The 20927-nt window shown below is 36.9% G+C and overlaps 1 protein-coding gene and 1 long non-coding RNA gene across 36 annotated transcripts in view; both read right to left on the reverse strand.

Annotated features, from left to right (window-relative positions):
* LOC309656873 overlaps positions 1-20927 on the reverse strand; it is a 1296162-nt gene that overhangs the window by 1173059 nt on the left and 102176 nt on the right. For 34 of the 35 annotated variants that reach the window (XR_014261524.1, XR_014261525.1, XR_014261535.1 and 31 more), the window contains one exon: positions 7992-8146. This is a non-coding gene — a long non-coding RNA (uncharacterized lncRNA). Of the gene's footprint in view, positions 1-7346; positions 7382-7991; positions 8147-20927 lie in introns of all 35 variants that reach the window. The other variant, XR_014261555.1, reaches the window with a different exon arrangement.
* The window catches only part of LOC309656857 (serine/threonine-protein kinase MARK2-like), a 145305-nt gene continuing 125657 nt past the window's right edge, over positions 1280-20927 (reverse strand). Inside the window, exon 2 of the mRNA XM_082453880.1 lies at positions 1280-2465. Coding sequence (XP_082310006.1) covers positions 1369-2352 — 984 coding nt within the window. The 5' untranslated portion in view covers positions 2353-2465 and the 3' untranslated portion in view covers positions 1280-1368. The remainder of the gene's footprint in view (positions 2466-20927) is intronic.

Genomic DNA, 20927 nt, shown 5'->3' on the forward strand with positions numbered 1-20927 from the left:
ATACAAATGGCACTGATCAGAAATACCTATAGAAATGGGACAGTATTAAGGTATATATATTTTTTCTACATATATTTGCTCCTACAATTTCAATTAGGTAATGATTTTCTGTTTTCTTTCTCAATGGACATTTGTTGTAGGAAAGCAGAAAAAAGCAGCTTAAAGCCAAAGACTTTTCCAGTATTTTATAAAATCTGAAATTGAATAAAGAGGTAGGTGTTCCACGTTAGAAATAAAGAGGATGATAACTTTGGGAAAGACAAGCCAACAATGGGCTGGTTTTCCCCAAGGATGAAAGCAGGTTGGAAGAACCTGAGGATTGTGAGAGTCGTGAGCTGACCTCCACCTGTTTGTGGGGAGGAGGCTGGGGGTGAGCTCGGGCTTGTGGAAAAGGATGGAACTGAGCAACGTGGACGGTGGATCCCCACCCAGGAGCATCTGTATTGACCTAGTTCCTGAGCACGGCCCAGAAGCAACAGAGCTAATGGGAATGTGTCCTATAATACCTTGGGGCCATGTAAACATGTAAAGCACTGCGTTGTGCTGGAGTGGAAGTGTGCGCCCCACTAATTGAGTTTAAATTGTACTTCTCCCATTCCTAGTAACTCTATTTTTGCATCCACACTCCAATCTCTCAGCTTCTGTCTTTCTAGGTGTCTCCCTGAGCACTATACATCACAGCAGATGCAAAGCAGGGTGTGATACATCTTTCTGGAGCATCAATTTTTTTTTTTTGTTTGTTTTTTAAAAGTATTTATTTATTTATTTACGGCTGTGTTGGGTCTTAGTTTCTGTGCTAGGGCTTTCTCTAGTTGTGGCAAGCGGGGGCCACTCTTCATCGCGGTGCGCGGGCCTCTCACTGTCGCGGCCTCTCTTGTTGCGGAGCACAGGCTCCAGATGCACAGGCTCAGTAATTGTGGCTCACGGGCCCAGCTGCTCCGCGGCACATGGGATCTTCCCAGACCAGGGCTCGAACCCGTGTCCCCTGCATTGGCGGGCAGATTCTCAACCACTGCGCCACCAGGGAAGCCCGAGCATCAAGTTTATTAACTAGAATTGGAAGAACCAAGGAGTCCTTGGAACAAGAACTATCCCCCTCCCCCACCAACACGGAAGACAGAAGAGTGGGGGAGGGGAGACGTGACCCAGGAATGACAGTCCAGTCTCTGAAGTTTCACCCAGGTGGGGGTTGAGGGGCAGACCTGCAGCCACGGTGGCCTCGCCTTCGGTCGCCCGGGCTGCTCCGGACCATCCTCTGAGCTGGCCAGGCTCTTGGATACGATGCTTCTGAAGGCCGCGCAGAGAACACCCTCATCTTCCCCTGCACCGGGCCCCAGGGAGCGCGGCGGCCTGACCTTCCTGCCTCGGTCATGCATGGGGTTCACATGGGCTCACTTTATTATGACGCCGCATGCTGGGCAGCTTGCAACAAAGATGTTTCAAAACAAAGTTCCAGATTCTCCTAGCCACCCCTTGCTTTTTCTGGCTGTGGCCAGAGGGAGTGGATGAGGACACACTCTCAGGCTGCCCAGTGTGGGAGGACCCTCCAGTGTTGGACACACCCGGGGGGCAGCTGGTTCCCTCTGGGGCTCCAATCCTGCTGCTGGTGGAGGGGGATGTCCCAGTGCCACACTGGGGGGCTGGGCTGGGGGTGGCAGTCCTCGACTGCAGGCTGGGTGGGGGACAGGCAGACTCACCGGTCTTCTGCCCCGCCTGCTGGTCTTCCTGCAGCTGCACGTTTTCTCCCTGGTAGAGCCACCTGCTTTTCAGGGGGGACACCACAGGGCTTGGAGAAGGCTCGAGTTCACTGCCGCTGAGGTCCCCGCGACAGAAGGGCCTCACAGTTACGATGGAGGCCCCTACCTGGGGTTTCTTGGCGCTCACACTGCCTGTTCCAGCATCCTGGATCTGGTCGCAAGTCAAGCCCGGAGTCGTCACCGTTGTCACCTTCAGGTCCTCTTCACAGGGTGGCTGGAGTGGCTCCTTCTGGCCCATGTTTAACCAAGCATGCCTCATGAGGTCAGGTAAGGTGCCTCTGTCACTGGGGTTGAGGGCAATCATTTTTTGTAATAGATCCCTTATCTCCAAAGACAGATAAGGTGGGATGTGGTATTTCCCTTGTAGGACTTGCTTCCGCAGCTCCTGGAAGTCTTTTCCCACAAAGGGCCGGGACCCAGTTACCATGGCGTAGAGCACTACTCCCAGGCTCCACACGTCCACCGCAGGGCCGCTGTAGCTCTGCCCCAGGAAGATTTCCGGGGCACAGTAAAGGGGTGTGCCGCAGATTGTGTCCATTTGTCCAGAGTCATCACACTTGTTGCTGAGGCCAAAGTCTGTAAGTTTGATATTCATGTTCGAATCAAAGAGGAGGTTCAGTGGCTTCAGGTCCCGATGCACGATGCCCCTCTGGTGGCAGTGCTGCAGGGCGGAGAGCAGCTGCTGGAACGGGCCTCGGGCCTCCGCCTCTGTCATACGGCCATGGATCTCCAAATAGTGGTACATGTCCCCCCCACTGAGGTACTCCATCACCAGAATAAATGCCTCCTCTGTGTTAATCGCCCCCAGCAGTTTTACAATATTGGGGTGATTCAGGAGCTTCATACCGCACACTTCCCGGAAAAGTGCCTGGACACTTGCGACGCTCTGACGCCTTTTCTTAACCACCTTGAGAGCCACCTGTGTCCCGGTCAGAATGTGCCGCGCCAACTTCACTTTACCGAAGGTGCCTTCACCAATGGTGCGGAGGATCTCAAAGCCATCAATATGAGCCTCCTTGTCAGCAGAGTTGGCTGTGAGGCCCTGCATCGTGGTGACCTGCTAACTACACTGACTGACAGCACTACCTAGCAACGCTAACTACGCTAACTAACAATGCTAACTGTACTAACAGTGCTAAGTGTGCTGTCTCTACTAACAACGCTAACTACGCTAACTGTACCAACGGCGCTAACTAGCACTAACTACACTAACTATGCTAATCAAGTATTAACTACACCAGCTATGCTAACTATACCAACAGTACTGACTATGCTAACTGTACTAATCTAGCAATACTAACTAAAATTAAGATACAAATGAGAAAAAGAACAAAGGAAGAAAAGAAAGCAGAAGAAATGGAAAAGAAACACCAAAAAATGGAGAAGAAAAAATTTAAAACTAAAAGAAATGATAAAGAGAGAAAAATGAGAAGAAGGCAAAGAAGAAAGAAAAATGAGAAAAATAAAAAAGAGTAGAGAAAAGAGAAAAACAAATCAACAAAATGGCAGAAACAAGGAAAAAACAAGCTAACTGTAGGTCCAAGGCCGTCAGGTCACCAAAAGCAGCTTCCTGGGCTCTAAGGACCAAAAACCTGGGCCCAGCTGCCCCTTTTACAGGGCTCTGTGAAGTACATCACAGTGGTGCACTCTGAGGTCAGAGCAAGAAATGGACGCATCACAGCTGGGGGTAAACCACAGGGGTTTTCTCACTTCTTGAGTTCAAGGCCCCTTTACACTTAGGAAAAAGGATCCCAAAGAAATTTTTCTTTACGTGTGTTATTAGACATTGGTATTCACTTTGTTATAAATTAAAATCTGTAGGATACTTCAGTGGCCTTTTTATTTCTCGTTTGAAAATCTGTAATAATTTTAAAGACCTCATAATGTCTACACTTGAAATATTCAATTCCTTTTCCTTAAATTCTGGTCTCAAAATAATGTTACAACTTAACTGACTTCACGATACTATACAAAATGTTCTGCCGCATAAGACACGATAAGGTACATTATGAAAGTTCTATGAAGCTGAGAGAAGATTTGCCAGGAAGGTCATGAGCAGATTTCTCATCAGGAGCCTCGGAGGCCAGATGGCATGGCTCAATGTACTTCAAGTGTTGAAGGAAAGAAACCGTCAACCAAGAATCCTATATCTAGCAAAACTTTCCTTCGAAAATGAGGGAGAAATCAAGACATTCCCAGTTAATCAAGAGTTGAGAGAGTTCTTAACCACCAGACCCGCCTGCCACAGGGAGTTCTTCAGGTTGGAGTCAAGGACCCTGCACAGTAGCTCAAAGCCTTATGAAGAAATAAAGACCTCTGGCAAAAGTAGATAGACGGGCGATGAGAAAAGCTAATACTGTTGTAACTTTGGTTTGTAGCTCCACTTTTTGTTTTCTATTTGATTTAAGAGACTAATATATAATAAAACACACCACACACATAGAAATCAAAACAAAAATTTATACCTAAAGCTATTCCTAGAATTAAAAAATTTCACACATCTTATTAATATATACACTTGATGAAAAAAGCGTTGAAAATTAGCATCAATATTGATATAACTATTTAGGAATTTAGATGACATGTTCCCCTATGTAATTAAATTAATATTTGGGAGAAAATTAGGAGATAAAAATTCTTTGAAATCTTAACATTTCATTATAAAAATAACCTTAATAATTACACAAATGAAGTAGAACTTTGGTGTGTAGATTTCTATCTACATATACATGGAAAATTATGAAATATATACAAACATGTACACACAGAATGGCCTTTACATATTCTATGAAAAATTCGTTCCCACCAACTAATGTATCACGGAAAAAAATTTCCAGAGGAGATATAGATAGATAGATAGATAGATAGATAGATAGATAGATAGACAGACAGACAGACAGACAGATATGGATATATGTATCTATGTTTGCCTCTACAGACCCTTACTAGTAGTTGACATTAGGGATGGATCTACTAATTGACTCTTCTCAAATTTCTCCATGTAAGTTTGAGATAAACATGTAGGACAGCTTTCTTACCATGTGGGTAGTAAATGGGAGCAACAAGGACTATTGAAGGAGAACACAGCACATTGCTGCGTTAGTCTACTGAATATACTAAAAGGTGAAATTGAACCATCCCCATGTCAATCCTTGGGGATTAAGCAGAAGAACAAGGTGTTTACGTTACTCAAGTTTCAAACAAGCGAACAGACACCTCAGCACTTCCAGGTAACTACATTTCCACAAAAACTCCTATGAACATGCCAATAAGTCCAGAGCATCAAGAACTATGGCTAAAGAGACCTTATGAGGCACTCAAAGACCTCACTTAGCCTAGAGTAAGTGGTTATACAGACTAATCCTTCTGTAACCCAAGTGAGGGGTGGAGAAGAAGCACTTCCTCATAGCATAGGGCAGTGGTGATGGACAGAGAATATGCAAGGAATGAACTCTTAATACTGGCATCCTGTAGGCACACAGAGTATATAGATCATAGGAACAATGAGAAAAGAAACCTTTAGTTCCTTTAATTGGCTGAATTCATTAGAGGCTAGTATGGTTTAGACAAAAAAAAAAAAAAGAGGCTCTTTCTAGCACAAGAGTTGGAAGATTGGTGGCCTATTTCAGTAGTTCTTATATAATCCAAACTCAGGTGAACAAGTGTTAGAGACAATATACTTTATTATGATCAATCTTTGTAGGAGAGGCATAAACCCAGTCTGATTATATTTGAAAAAAAACTACTGTGATAATACTTCCCTTCCATGTGTTGGAGTATAATCTGCCATAATATATTTGGAGAAAATCTGGAATTTATCACATTCACAGTGAAAAAAAGAACAATCTGCCAGGGATTGGGGAGGGGAGGAGGGAAGGATGAACAGCTAGAGCAGACAGGATTTTTAGGGCAGTAAAACTATTCCACATGATGTGGTGGTAATGGTGGGTACATAACATCATGCCTTTGACAAAACCCACAGAACTGTAGATCACAAAGAATGTGAGCCCTTAAAATAACTGACTTTATTTTATAACAATGTATCAATGTAGGTTCAATTTTAACATGCTTACCACACCAAGGCAAGATGTTAATAATGAGGGCAAGGGAAGGAGTGGGAGGGGGAGTATATGGGAACTCTGAACATTCTGCTCAATTTTTCTGCAAGCTCAAAACTATTCTAAAAATAAATTCCAATAATTCAAACAATGGAAAGGGAATAAGAAAGGCATATGAAGTTAATACTAAACTAAAAACTTTGGAGTAGGCATATTACTTTCAACAAAGCTGATTTAAGAATCAGCTTGGGACACCTGGAAACAAAGGGCAGGGTTAGCCCCTACAGCCAGTGCTGCTTTACAAGATTTGGAATAAACACATAACTGAGTCTTTTGCTCCATGTGGGAGTGAAGAAAAGTGTAGGAGGGGCCTTGCCTCCAGCCTTACAGTCAGCTCCCTGAGGGGTTGTTCTCTATCTTGTTTCATACTGAGACTGTTTATTGGTGACATTCTTTCTGGGTCAAAACCATTCCAGTGGGGGTAAGCTGAGACGAAGTGAGAGAGTGTCATGGACATACATACACTACCAAATGTAAAATAGATAGCTGGTGGGAAGCAGCCGCATAGCACAGGGAGATCAGCTCGGTGCTTTGTGACCACCTAGAGGGGTGGGATAGGGAGGGTAGGAGGGAGATGCAAGAGGGAGGAGATATGGGGATATATGTATACATATAGCTGATTCACTTTGTTATACAGCAGAAACTAACACAACATTGTAGAGCAATTATACTCCAATAAAGATGTTAAAAAAATTTTTTTTTTAGTTAAAAATACCAAGGAAAAGGTGGGACATTACATATTAATAAAAGTATCAATTCTCCAAAAAGACATAAAACTCCTAAAGTTGTGGAATCTGACATCAAGCTTTCAATATATGTGAAGCAAAAACTGATAGATCAAGTAGGTACAGAATCAGTAAGGATAGACTTGACCTGGACAGTAATAGCAATCAAACTAATATAATTGGCATTTATAGACTACTCCACTCAACAATAATAAAAGATACATTTTTCTCAAGCTCATGCGGATCACAGAGAAAAGTCTCAAGAGGAATTTTAAAAAGCAATTATATAGAATTAAAAATTTAAAAAAAATTGTAGATACAGAGAAAGCAGTGCTGAGAGGAAAATTAAGTGCATATATTCAGAAAGAAGAAAGATCTATAATCAGTAATCTGAGCTCCACCTCAGGAAACTAGAGAATGAAGAACAATTTAATATTAGTGTAAGCAGAAAGTAAAAAGAAATAATACATATGTGAGCATAAGTTATTGAAACTGAAAACTTTAGTAGAGAAAATCAATGAAACCAAAAACTTCTTTGAAAAGACCAGCAAAACTGATAAACCTCTAGCCAGGTTAACAGAAAAAGAAAAGAAAAGAAAAAATAATTACCAGTATCAGAAATTAAAGAGACGTCATCCTGACCTGTTTCATGAATGTTAAAAAGGCAGTAAAGAACAACAAGCAGAACTCTATAATTTAGATGAAACAGAATGATTTCTTCACAGACACAAATGCTTAAAACTTACACAAGGAGAGACAGGTAATCTGATCAGGCCCATATCTATTAAAAAAAAAATTGTATCAATAATCAAAAACCTTCCAAAAAAGACACCTTCAGTTCAGATAGTCACCGGTGAATTTTACCAAATCAAAAGAAAGGGTGCCAATTACCACAATCTCTTCCAGAAAACAGAAGCTGAGGAAACTCATTCTATGAGGTCAGCATTACCATAATACCAAAACCAGACACAAGCATTACGTGAAATAAAAATATTTATATATCATGTTAAGAAGTTGAAAACTTTCTCACTAAAATCCAGAAAAAAGGAAAGATATTCTCTTTTACTCTTCCTACTCTCCGTTTTACTGAGATTGTTAGCTAGTACATTAAAACAAGAAAAAAAAAAAAAGAGAAAGTATTTGGCTTGGAAAGGATTAAATAAAGCTGTCTATACTTGCAGATGACATGATTGTCTCTGCAGAAAAATATAATTTTGGAAAATTATAGAAATAATAAAGGACCATAACAAGGTCACAGGATTCATGGTTTAGTATATATTTTTGTGTATATGCTATACATACATATATATGTATATTGTATATATACCGTACATATAAATATAAACACACATACATTTAATACGTCAATGATATTTGAAATTAAAACATACCATGTTGGGCTTCCCTGGTGGTGCAGTGGTTGAGAATCTGCCTGCCAATGCAGGGGACACGGGTTCGAGCCCTGGTCTGGGAAGATCCCACGTGCCGCGGAGCAACTGGGCCCGTGAGCCACAACTACTGAGCCTGCGCGTCTGGAGCCTGTGCCCTGCAACAAGAGAGGCCGCGACAGTGAGAGGCCCGCGCACCGCGATGAAGAGTGGCCCCCGCTTGCCGCAGCTAGAGAAAGCCCTCGCACAGAAACAAAAACCCACCACAGCCAAAAATAAATAAAATAAATAAATAAAATAAATTGCTAGTTAATATTAAAAACAAAAAAAAAACATACCATGTATATTGTACCATAAAAATGAAGTACTTAAATATAAATCTAACAAAATATGTATAGGAACTATATGTGCAAAACTATAAAATGCTGATAAAAGAAACCAAAGATTAAATAAATCAAGAGTTATTCTGTGTATACTGACTGGAAAAATCAATATTATTAAGATGTTTATTCTTCTTAACGGTATCTATATATTCCATGCAATTCCAATCAAAATTCCAGTGAGCTATTTTCTTGATATTGACACACTAATATCAAGTTAATGTGGAAAGGAGAAAGACCTAAAATAGCCAAAACAATAATAGAAGATTAACAGCATAGCTGTAGTGCTAACAATTCCTGATTTCAAGAATTACTATAAAGCTACAGTAATCAAGAGAGCATGATATTGGCTCAAGAATAGACACATAGATCAATTAAACCATAGAAACAGCCCAGAAGGAGAGGCACAGAAATGCAGTCAACTGGTATTTCACAAGGGACAAAGACAATCAAGAGAGAAATAGATGAATGGATAAACAAAGTGTGGTACATTCAAACAGTGCAATATTCTTCAATGAAGAAAAATAAATGAACTAAAATGCCATGAAAGGATATGGATGAATATTAAACGTATAGGGTAAAATGAAAGAAGCCAGTAGCAAAAGTCTACATACTGAATTATTCCACTTATATGACATCTGGAAATGACAGAACCTATAGGCATGGTAAATCAGTAATGGCCAGTAGATTAAAGAAGGGCTAGAAATGATGATGAAACACAGGGAATATGTTCAGAGTTTCAAAACAATGCTGTATACTTTCATTGCAGATACATGACACTAAGCATTTGTAAAATTCCATAGAGCTTTACAGCTCAAATAGTAAATATTAATATAAACAAATTTTAAAAAATCATTTAAGAGGTCAGGGGAATCCAGGATGGGTGCAGAATGTAACTCGGGGCTGGGTATATGGGAACTGTCTGTATTACCCTTTCAATTTTTCTATAAATCTAAAATGTTTTCTAAAAACAAAAACTTATTTTTAAAAAATTCTGCAAGACACAAATAGAATACATTCAAAGAAAGTCACATCATAGTCAAACATCATAAATGAAAATAATATTTAACCAGAAAATAAAAAGATACATTATATTCTGGCACAACAATAAGAAGAATGAGAGCTAACATCATCAGAAACAAGTGAAGCCAGAGATAATAAAATCATATATTTAATGAAATTATAGGAAAAATGTGTAACCCCCAAATTTTATCTCTACTAATAATTTTGTCCCAAAATTAAGGTTAAATAATGAAATTTTCAAATAAACAAGAACAGGCAGAATTTGTTGCTAGCTGAACCAGACTGCAAGGAATACTGTTGATAGCTCTTCAGATAAGACAAAGAAAACCAAACCAAACCAAAACAAACAAACAAAAATCAGCACAAATTTACTGATGTACGTATCTGCAGGAAGAAACGAAGAGCACCGGAAAGGGAAATTGTGAATTTAACTATAAAATAATATTTATAAAATATATTAAATAGTTACTAACTCTTTAAAGAAAAAACTACACTGTGGATACATAACACATAATAGAAGGAGAATGAGTGACAACTAAAGTACAAAGGACAAAACAACAATACATGGTATTTTACTTACAATAATGGCTAATTGGCATAATTTAAGTCACTTTGAAAAGTTAAAGATTAAAAAGCTGAATTTAGAAAATAACCAGTAATAACACAAAGCAACATACATTTAAAACACTGACAGAATTAACAGGAGTTACAGAAAAATATACAATGAACCACAGCTATTTCAAATAGGATTTTCTCATAATTAAAAACAAAAAAATCAGTAATGCTATAAAAGCTTTATTTTTTATTGAAGTAAAATTGATGTATACCATTATAAAAGTTTCCGGTGTGCAACACTGTAATTCAATACACAACGGGATCATCATCAAAAGTGTAGTTATCATCCATCACCACAGAGTTGATCCCTTTTACCCATTTTGCCCACCTCTCAACCCCTTCTCCTCTGCTATATCTCTTCTAGATATAAAAGTTTTAAACTATATTATTATCTAACTTACCTAACAGAAATTTATAGAATACTACATCTGGCAGCTAAAATACATAGTCTTTGGGGCTATAAAACAAGTCTCAATAAGTCACAAAGGATCATATGTTCTGTGAACATACATAAATGAATAAATGCTTTCGCGAAGAATAATGAGATAATCTTATGTGTTTGAGAATTAGCAGTACGTGTCTAAAGGAACACTTGTTTAAAAAAATGCAATGGGAATTTAAAATATATTATTGACAGTATGGAAATAGAAATGTACCTTATCAAAACTTATATGATGGAGGCAAAACAGTCTTTGGATATACTTTATCATTTAAATATGAAAGTTTAAAAAATCAATCAGCTAAGCCTCCATCTCAAGATTCTAAAAAGGAAAAGGGAAAATTTAAAACCCAAAGGAAGAAGAAGGACAAAAAGTAGAATGATGAGAACAAAGATCAAAGATATAAAATAGAGAAAAATAACAAAGCCATAAGCGTTAATCTTTGAAAGTTTAATAAAATTGATAAACTCTGTAGTAGTAGAATAATACCCCCTCCCAAGTTGTATAAGTGTTATTTCCCAGAACCTGGGAATATGTTCCCTTACATGGCAAAGAGACATTGCAGATGCAGTTAAGTCAGGATCTCCATAGCGTTTCCTGAATTACCCTGGTGAGCCAGTGTAATCACAAAGGTCCTTATTTTGAAAAAGATTAGAGGAGGGAAGCAGAAGTGTCGGAGTCAGAAAAGGAGATGTGACAGTGGAAGCAAAGTGAGAATGATTTCATTTCAGGCTGTAAGTATGGAAGGGGGCCAGTAGCTGAGGATTGGGGAGAGCCTCTAGAAGCTGAGAAAGGCAAGAAACTGGATTCCCAGAATGTGCAGAAGGCATGGGGTCTTGTAAACATTTTAACTGTAGCTTAGTTAGACCTATTTTGAACTGTGATCTCCAGAACTGTAAAATAATAAATTTGTGGTGTTTTAAGTCACTAAGATTGTGTTAATTTGTTACAGCAGCAACAGGAAACTAAGAGAAACCCTTAGCAAGACTGATAAAAAATGTAAAGTGCACACAAATTAACGTTAACTGAAAGCAGTATAGTGGTGCCAATACACATATTTTCAAATTAAAGGAGAATAAGAGAATAGTGTATTTCCTTCTTGATTTTCAATACTGTATTTAGCAGAAACCAACTTTATTTATTAGCATAAGGACATAGGGGCGACAATGAAAAACAACAATCATAAGGAGAAAAAAGAAAAGAAAACAAAATGTACTATTTAATTGTAAATGGATTAAAAAAATCATCCATTTTTAATTTGCTGTTTGTTAACATTTTTTTTTTAACATCTTTATTGGAGTATAATTCCTTTACAGTATTGTGTTAGTTTCTGCTGTATATCAAAGTGAATCAGCTATACATATACATATAGCCCCAGATGCCCTCCCTCTTGCCTCTCCCTTCCCCCGTCCCTATCCCATCCCTCTAGGTGGTCACAAAGCACGGAGCTGATCTCCCTGTGCTTGAGTATCTTTTTAAAACAGCAAGATGTCCGGATCCTAATATCAATAAAACAAATTAGGACCATAAATGACTCCATTAAAATAAATCTGTTGCCCATAAATTTTCTAGCAATTAATATAAATCAACTTTATTATAAATTGTATAGTACACTCCTGCCAAATTGAGAACTATATACTTTATTTCCATCTGTATTTTGAAGTGTGAATACTAGAAAATTAGCTTTAATAAAAGCTCAATTAATCTAAGTAATAATGCCTAAATATCTCTTGGTGTGAAGGGTCTTGAAACACATGACTTTCCATCCCAATGCCAGTTTTGTCTAATCATCTTATGGGCAAAATTTATGTCATATTCTTACTTTGAAAAATCTATTTGGAACAAAGAAAACTATAGTTAGGCAACAATTCCTGTATTGTTGAAAATTAGCAACTGTTATCACAACAACAACAATAAAATGTACTTTGACTCCAATGTAATTATGTACTTAATTTTTCTCTTTTTTAGTTTTCAAGAACCATTTTTTATTAAACCCATATAAGAAAATTTACTTATCGGTGTTACTTCTATTTAATTTACAAGAAGACTGAAGCAACAGTTATGTCACTATTATATATTGCTTAAATTTTTTCACTGATTTTCTGTTAGCGTTATTTGGAAAGTTTATAGTCCTTAAATTTCGATTAATGTCCTCACATTTTGTTGCATGTGTGCTCAGTTCTCCCCAAAATTATTTGAACTTGACCACTCTGAATATGAAGCTGGCATTCAAGTCAATCAAAAAATTACTTATGTCTTTGGTGAAATGTCTATTTACGTCTTCCGCCCATTTTTTAATTGGATTGTTTGTTTTTTTTGATATTGAGCTGCACGGGCTGTGTGTATATTTAGGAGATTGATCCTTTATCTATTGTTTCATTGGCAAATATTTTCTCCCATTCTGAGGGTTGTCTTTTCATCTTATTTATGGTTTCCTTTGCTGTGCAAAAGCTTTTAAGTTTAATTAGGTCCCAGAAGACATACAGATGGCCAAGAGGCACACGAAAAGATGCTCAACATCACTAATTATTAGAGAAATGCGAGTCAACACTACAGTGAGGTGATACCTCACACCGGTCAGAATGGCCATTATCAAAAAATGTAGAAACAATAAATGCTGGAAAGGGTGTGCTGAAAAGGGAACCCTCCTGCACTGTTGGTGGGAATGTAAGTTGATACAACTATGGAGAACAGTGTGGAGGTTCCTTAAAAAACTAAAAATAGAACTACCATATGACCCAGCAATCCCACTACTGGGCATATACCCTGAGAAAAGCATAATTCAAAAAAGAGACATGTACCACAGTGTTCACTGCAGCACTATTTACAATAACCAGGACATAGAACTAACCTAGATGGATAAAGAAGATGTGGCACCTATAGACAATGGAATATTACTCAGTCATAAAAAGAAACGAAACTGAGTTATTTGTAGTGAGGTGGATGGACCTAGAGTCTGTCATACAGAGTGAAGTAAGTCAGAAAAAGGAAAAAAATACGTATGCTAACGCATATATGGAATAGATTCCATATATGCAATCTAAAAAAAAAAAAAAATGGTACTGATGAACCTAGTGGCAGGGCAGGAATAAAGATGTAGACATAGAGAATGGACTTGAGGATATTGGGGTGGAAGGGAAAGCTGGGGCGAACTGAGAGTAGCATTGACATACATACACTACCAAATGTAAAACAGTTTGCTAGTGGAAAGAAGCAGCACAGCACAGGGAGATCAGCTCGGTGCTTTGCGATGACCTAGAGGGGTGGGATAGGGAGGATGGGAGGGAGGCTCAAGAGGGATATGGGGATATATGTATGCATATGGCTGATTCACTTTGTTGTACAGCAGAAACTAACACAGTATTGTGAAGCAACTATACTCCAATAAAGATCTATTTGAAAATTACGTATGATTTAAGTGAAATTCATTAAGACTAAGTACTTAATGAAAATTAGCAAGGTGTTTCATCTCTCTTCAGAAACAAATATCCATTTTTACCTTTACTTGATATATCTGAAGTAACGTATATAGATTTGCCTTTGAATATTACATTTCTTCCATCTGGTCCACTACTATTTTGGAAAGCTTGGTCCTTTCTGAGTGAGAAACATAAGATTTGAAATGATTAAGGTCCATTTATAACATTACTATTTGCTTAAATTTTATATCATTATCTGTCATTATTGAGTAGAATGCATCACCCCTGAAGGAGGCATATGAGTCTAATGGTAAAAATATAAGGATGAGGCATATATTTAGGTCATGGATAACTCAGCAGGTAATGAAGAACGGAGGAGGCATTTAAAATCCCCTACATTTGAAAATCTTGTAAGCCAAAAGATGATTCTTAAACTACAGAAAATGTTATGTGTTTATCTAATTGCTTGATAGTGTTTCTTGTTTTCTTTCATAAAGATGCATGGTACTGCTATTGGGGAAATTAAATTTACTTAGACCGCATGAAATCGTAAAATAAAACAGTACTAATTATTACTAATACTAATACTATGAGAAGAAGAAGGAGAAGAAGGAGAGGAAGAGGGGAAAATTCAATTGTAATAATTTCCATTTTTAAGTATTTTATGTCCCAAGCTCTCTGCTATGTGGTATATGTGAATTAACTTATTAAATCATCTCACCAGACTTGTGGGTAAGTACTACACTATATAAGATTCTTTTGCCTGAAAAAAATAGAAAATCCCAATTCAGTAAGAAAAATTTATTACCTCATATAGCAAAGACTCTAAAGGTCAGGCACCCCCAGGGTTGTTTAATTCAGTGGCTGAATGATGTCATCAAGAACCCAGCTCTTTTCGTTATTTTCTGACCTGCCCTCCTCAGCACCTTTGTTCTCAGCCTTCCTCCCTTCATGAGAGTAAAATGGTTATGACTCTGTGTGTAAGCATGAGAACGTGTAGTAGAAAATGTGGGTAACTCTTCTTGCGTGAGTTTTCTTTTTTAAAGGGGAAACTTTCCCCAGACTCTTTCCAGCAGACTTCTCCAAATGTAAATGAAGATGAATACAAATTTAACCATGATTAAAATATATTTTTTATCTTTAGGGTACGATCAAAGTTTCATAATCATCCCTACATCTATCACTGGCAAAGAGAATAAGATTTTAATGATCAGCTTAGAGTACGCAGGATTTAACAGTGAGTCCTATGGGAGAGAATTAAAAACATGAACAAAATAACCAAGTAGGGAGATTGAAAGTGAGGTAGGCAACCACTTATGTCTGCTACAGATATTATCTTTACTTTCTAGATAATCAAACAAGGGATAAAAGAAATGGTGAGATTAACATTATTGGGACAGGAAGTTGCAGAATATGAATTCAATGACACGTTGAAGGGTTGGAGAGATTTAGTAGCTTGTTCCAATAAGACAATGCACAGTAATGTGTTGGAGGAGGAAAAAATAAAAGAAAGACATTTCCCTGGACTTAAGAAGGTGATGTCTGTGCCAGAATTCCTATCATTAAGTTATTTTCTAGACCAGACATTTATTTCAGAGATCTAACTAATATTTTTACTGTCTTTTTTTTTTTTTTTTTTTTCTATTTGAGGTAAGAGATTCTAGAGCATATTTGAATGTTGATGTGATGATCCAATACACAGGAAGAGGTTAATGAAACAGAGAAAATCAAGTAACGGCAGGAGAAATTTCTTTCATAAGTCACTAGTAGAGGATAACAAGAATAATTACTGAGAGATTTAAAAGAAAGAAATCCCTTACAATGTTTGAGAAGAATGAGAAAACATGGATATACTCAGTAAAGTCTGGAAAATTATTCATAGAAGACAATGCAGCCAGTGTTTTAGTTCACATCCTCATTATTATCCTCAATTTTCAATTTTTCATCTTTATTCACCTCTTTATTCTTCACATGTTTCTCCTCATATACTAACTATTAATTTTCAAGTTCCTTATAAAAATTAAAATACTATTCTGGGGAAAATGCTACTAGAAATCTTTATACACTTACACAAACCTTAGAACTCAAGCACATCATAATGAAAACATAAACTAAGACAAATATATAGTGTTTGAATGGCATCAAATTTTATTGTGTTAAACTGTGTAAAACTTTCCTATAAAAAAATGTAAAGGTTTATATTAAGAAGTCAGACTGCCATTGTACTTTAATCAGGCGCTCATCTAAATGGACATGAGCAAGACTAATTTTGTAGAATTTAGATGCTGAGCTGAACCAAACTTATTATAAAAGAACTGGTGAATCTATCACAGCAAAGGTAAGTAACTATCTTGTAAAGTAAATTCATCTATAATGCAATAAAAAGATGTATTAAATCCAAGGATGAGAGATTTGTTGCTGCCCTTGAATATACATTCAAATAGCTTTAAAAAAATCTGCCTGAAGGCCCCCCCAGGTGTGTGGTTAGACCAGGAGTATAGGGGGGAACTGAAGCCTTAAAGCCCACTTAAAGCCAACAAAAGATCAGAAAGAAAAATTAAGGAAACAATCCTATTTACCATCACATCAAAAGAAATGAAATACCTAAGAACAAACTTACCTAAGGAGACAAAAGAACTGTACTCTGAACACCATAAGATGCTGATTAAAGAAATTAAACATGACACAAACAGTTGGAATGATATACCATGTTCTTGGACTGGAAGAATCAATATTGTTAAAATGATCATATAACCCAAGACAATCCACAGATTCGACGCAATCCCTATCAAATGACCGATGGCATTTTTCACAGAACTAGAACAAAAAATTTTTTAATTTGTATGAAAACACAAAGACCCCTATTAGCCACACCAACTTTAAGAAAGAAAAACGGAGCTGGAGGTAACAGACTTCCTGACTTCAGACCATACTACAAAGTTACAGTCATGAAAACAACATGGTACTGGCACAAAACAGAAATATAGATCAATGGAACAGGAAAGAGAGCCCCGAAGTAGACCCAGCCACCTATGGTCAATTAATCTATGACAACAAAGGCAAGAATATGCAGTAGAGAAAAGACAGCCTCTTCAATAAGTGGTGCTGGGAAAACTGGACAGCTACATGTAAAAGAATGAAATTGAACATTCTTTAACATCATACGCAAAAATAATCTTAAAATGAATTAAAGACCTAAATGTAAGAATGGATACTATAAAACTCCTAGAGGAAAACATAGGCAGAAGACACTTTGACATAAATTGTAGCAAAATCTTTTTGGAACCACCTCCTAGAGCAATGAAAATAGAAACAAAAGTAAACAAATGGGACTTAGTTAAACTGAAAATCTTTTGCACAGCAAAGGAAACCATAAACAAAACGAAAAGAGCCTACAGAATGGGAGAAAATATTTGCAAACGATGTAACCCATGAGGGATTAAACTCTAAAATATACAAACAGCTCACACAGCTCAATATAAAAAGAAAAACTCAATGAAAAAAATTGCAGAAGATCTAAATAGACATTTCTCCCAAGAAGACATAGAGATGGCCAACAGGCACATGAAAAGATGCTCAAATCGCTAATTATTAGAGAAAGGTAAATCAAAACTACAATGAGGAACCACCTCGCACCAGTGAGAATGGCCATTATCAAAAGGTCTACAAACAATAAATGCTGGAGAGGGTGTGGAGAAAAGGGAACCCTCTTACACGGTTGGTGGGAATGTAAAATGGTACAGCCACTATGCAGAACAGTATGGAGGTTCCTTAAACAACTAAAAATAGAACTACCATATGATCCAGCAATCCCACTTCTGGGCACATATCTGGAGAAAACCATAATTCAAAAAGATGCATGCACCCCAGTGTTCACTGCAGCACTATTTACAATAGCCAGGACATGGAAGCAGCCTGAATATCTATCGACAGATGAATGGACAAAGAAGATGTGGTATATATATATATATGTGTGTATATATATATATATATGTGTATATATATATATGTATATATTTATATATATATACATATATATATATATATAAAACGGAACACTACTCAGACATGAAAAAGATGAAATAATGCCATTTTCAGCAACATGGATGGAACTAGAGTTAATCATACTAAGTGAAGTTAAGTCAGACAGAGAAAGACAAATACCATATGATATCACTGGAGTGTGGAACTTAAAAAAAGAAAAAATGATACACATGAACTGATTTACCAAACAGAAACCAACTCACAGATAAAGAAAACAAACTTATGGTTACCAAAGGGGAAATGTGGGGGGGAGGAATAAATTATGAAGTTGGGAGTAACATATACATACTACTATATATAAGATAGATAAACAACAAGGACCTATGTATAGTACAAAGAACGATACTCAATATTTTGTAATAAACTGTATTACAAAAAAAATGTTACTTTGCTACACTTGTAACTCACACAACACTGTAAATTAACTATACTCCAATAAAAAAAAACTGCCTGAAATTAAAAATAGTAATAATACTTTAAAATCATCTGTAGCCATGATTCTTTATGAAATGTAAAAAGTGACCAATATTTTTGTATCATTGTTAATTACATATATATTTTTTGCTCTATTTCTTTGATGTGATTTGGAAACTTCAGACAAGGATATTCATCCCCTCAATGCTTAGTCTAATGTATAGATAGACCTACTATAATCAATCTTTCAGGTAACATAAACATACAGGTCTACTCGTGTATAATTAATTTTCAAAAATAACACTTTCTAAATACAGACATAGAGGAAATATTTACAGGGAATTTTCATTATAAAGAAAAACTCAAATTACAATTTTAAACAGACCACTGAGCAAATCATTTTGAAATACTTGATCAGGTATTTAGAGGTTACTATAACAATAATCAGATCTCCCTCAAATACAGTAGTATGTATGTGTCTATATATCTATATATCTATATATATATTGTGTTAAAAAACTTTAAAGTAATTTTTCCCACCCCAATGGATAGTGTATATCTCCAACCCAGTTAAATCTTACCCTCTTTCAACAAAAATTAAACAAAAAAGTGTTTGTGGTTTCTAACACCTTGTCTTCAAAACAAAACAACAACCAAAACAACAGAAACAAAACAAAAAATAAAAGCAGCGTACCTACTAGTTATGTCAGGGTCATTAAAACCCCAGGGAGTCCAAAACCCCAAGGGGCACGTCTGGATGGAAGCTGCCTCCCTTTGCCGGAAGCTCCAAATTACAAAAATATCAGTTGCAAAAATTTTCCTTGACTGCTGGAAGATTGGAGCATTGTAAATTAGACCACAGAGTTCCAATAAACCTTAACTGGAAAAAAAATGTCTAGCACACTCTCGTGAATCTTGGTCTCTATTTTGATGATTCATCTAGTGAGTCATATTCCTGGAAAGATTCTCTAGGGTCCCACAAAGGCTCACGCTTATTGTCCAAGGCTAGAACTCTTATGCACAGTCACATCCAGTCTCTGTTTTGGGGGTCTGCCACTGTGCCTGGGTGGCTGGTGCTGCAAAGACTCAAAACATAACCACAGAGGAATAATCTAGACAAACCAACAGGTCCTGGAGATATTTCTGGATCTCAAATAAAGATGCCCTCTTGCTTCCTCGTGAGTTCCCCTCTGAGGTCTTTGGAGCCTTTAATGTGAGTGGACTTCATTCTGGACAATCTAGAAAGAGGTTCTAATCATGTTTTTCGTCCAAAGAGAAGATACCAGGTTCATAATCTGTGATAACATCATCCCCTCCTCTCAAGGAGTATCTGCAACAGGATGTAACACTATCTGTTCTAGCTATTGCCACCACTGTTGTAACTTTTCCTGGGGCAAAAAGATCCCTAATCCCTTTAAGCCAGCATCACTGAGAAGGGTCCAGGCCATGGAAAAGTCTGAAAAAGAATGGTAATCCAAAAGATAGTTTGCATTTTCTCCCAGACACAAAAATACTAGTGACTTCTCTACCAATTGATACAGGAATATTTTTTTCCTGTCTTCTAAATATTCCATTATACTTGAATACATCAAACTCCCTGACTCTTCATTAGGGGCCCAGGGAATAACACCCCGTACTTCCCATTCTATAATAATGGTTTTGACATTTTTATTTCTATCTCTTTTCCATAGTCTACAAGCTTTAAGAGGAAGCACACAATGTACCTTATATTTACCATAATTTCATTGTATAGTACAGTGCCTGACCTGATATAGTATACACAAAAAATACTTCTTAGTTAAATGAATGTATCAAGATTTTCCCATCAGTAAGTTATGCCAACTAGCTAAAAGTTTAGGGTTTTGTCATTCCATACTTCTTCTTTTCCAAAGTGCATGAAGTAGAAATTAGCCCTTTCTAAATATTATTGCATGTCTTTACATAACAAGAAAAATAAATAATAAAAAGCGTAGATTGAATTTTTCTTCACGAAACAACAGTTCTCAGTATATGAAACAACAGGAATGGAATGCACAACTTGCTTTGGGGACCTCACCTGACTCTCCCTCAGATCATCTTGAAAAATGCACTGTGAATTATATCTTATCAGGTTAACTGACTACTCATTTTAGCTCTAAGTAAATGGCCAAACATAGCTGACATTTAACAGAGAACACAGAAGTAAAGACTGCAATCTTTTAAGTAAGTTTCAGACTTATCAAACATAGCATTTTTCTTGCATATTGCTGTCAGGAAAACTATGAGTAACACTTTTTTTTAAAAAAATCATCGTTGCCGTCAAAAACTGAAAAACTTTGTAAGTTAATTGGGAAGTAAATTAAGAATCAGCATGTGAAAAATATAAAATCAAAATATTCATTTCACACAAAACCTCTGTGTCATGATTAATAACACTATTTTATAATAATCATGATTTCTCACAGTTTGATCTTTATAGGTTACCATAAAAATGCAGTTGATTAGTGTTTGCATGTATCTTTCTTGGTTATTACCTCTTAATCTCCTTTCTACACAAACAAAGGCATAAGGATATTAAGAAGAAGGAGAAGGAGAAAGAAGAGAACAGAGAGAAGAGGAAGGAGA

This window comes from Balaenoptera physalus (genome assembly GCF_965194825.1).
Source record: "Balaenoptera physalus genome assembly, chromosome: 3".
Lineage (NCBI taxonomy): Eukaryota > Metazoa > Chordata > Mammalia > Artiodactyla > Balaenopteridae > Balaenoptera > Balaenoptera physalus.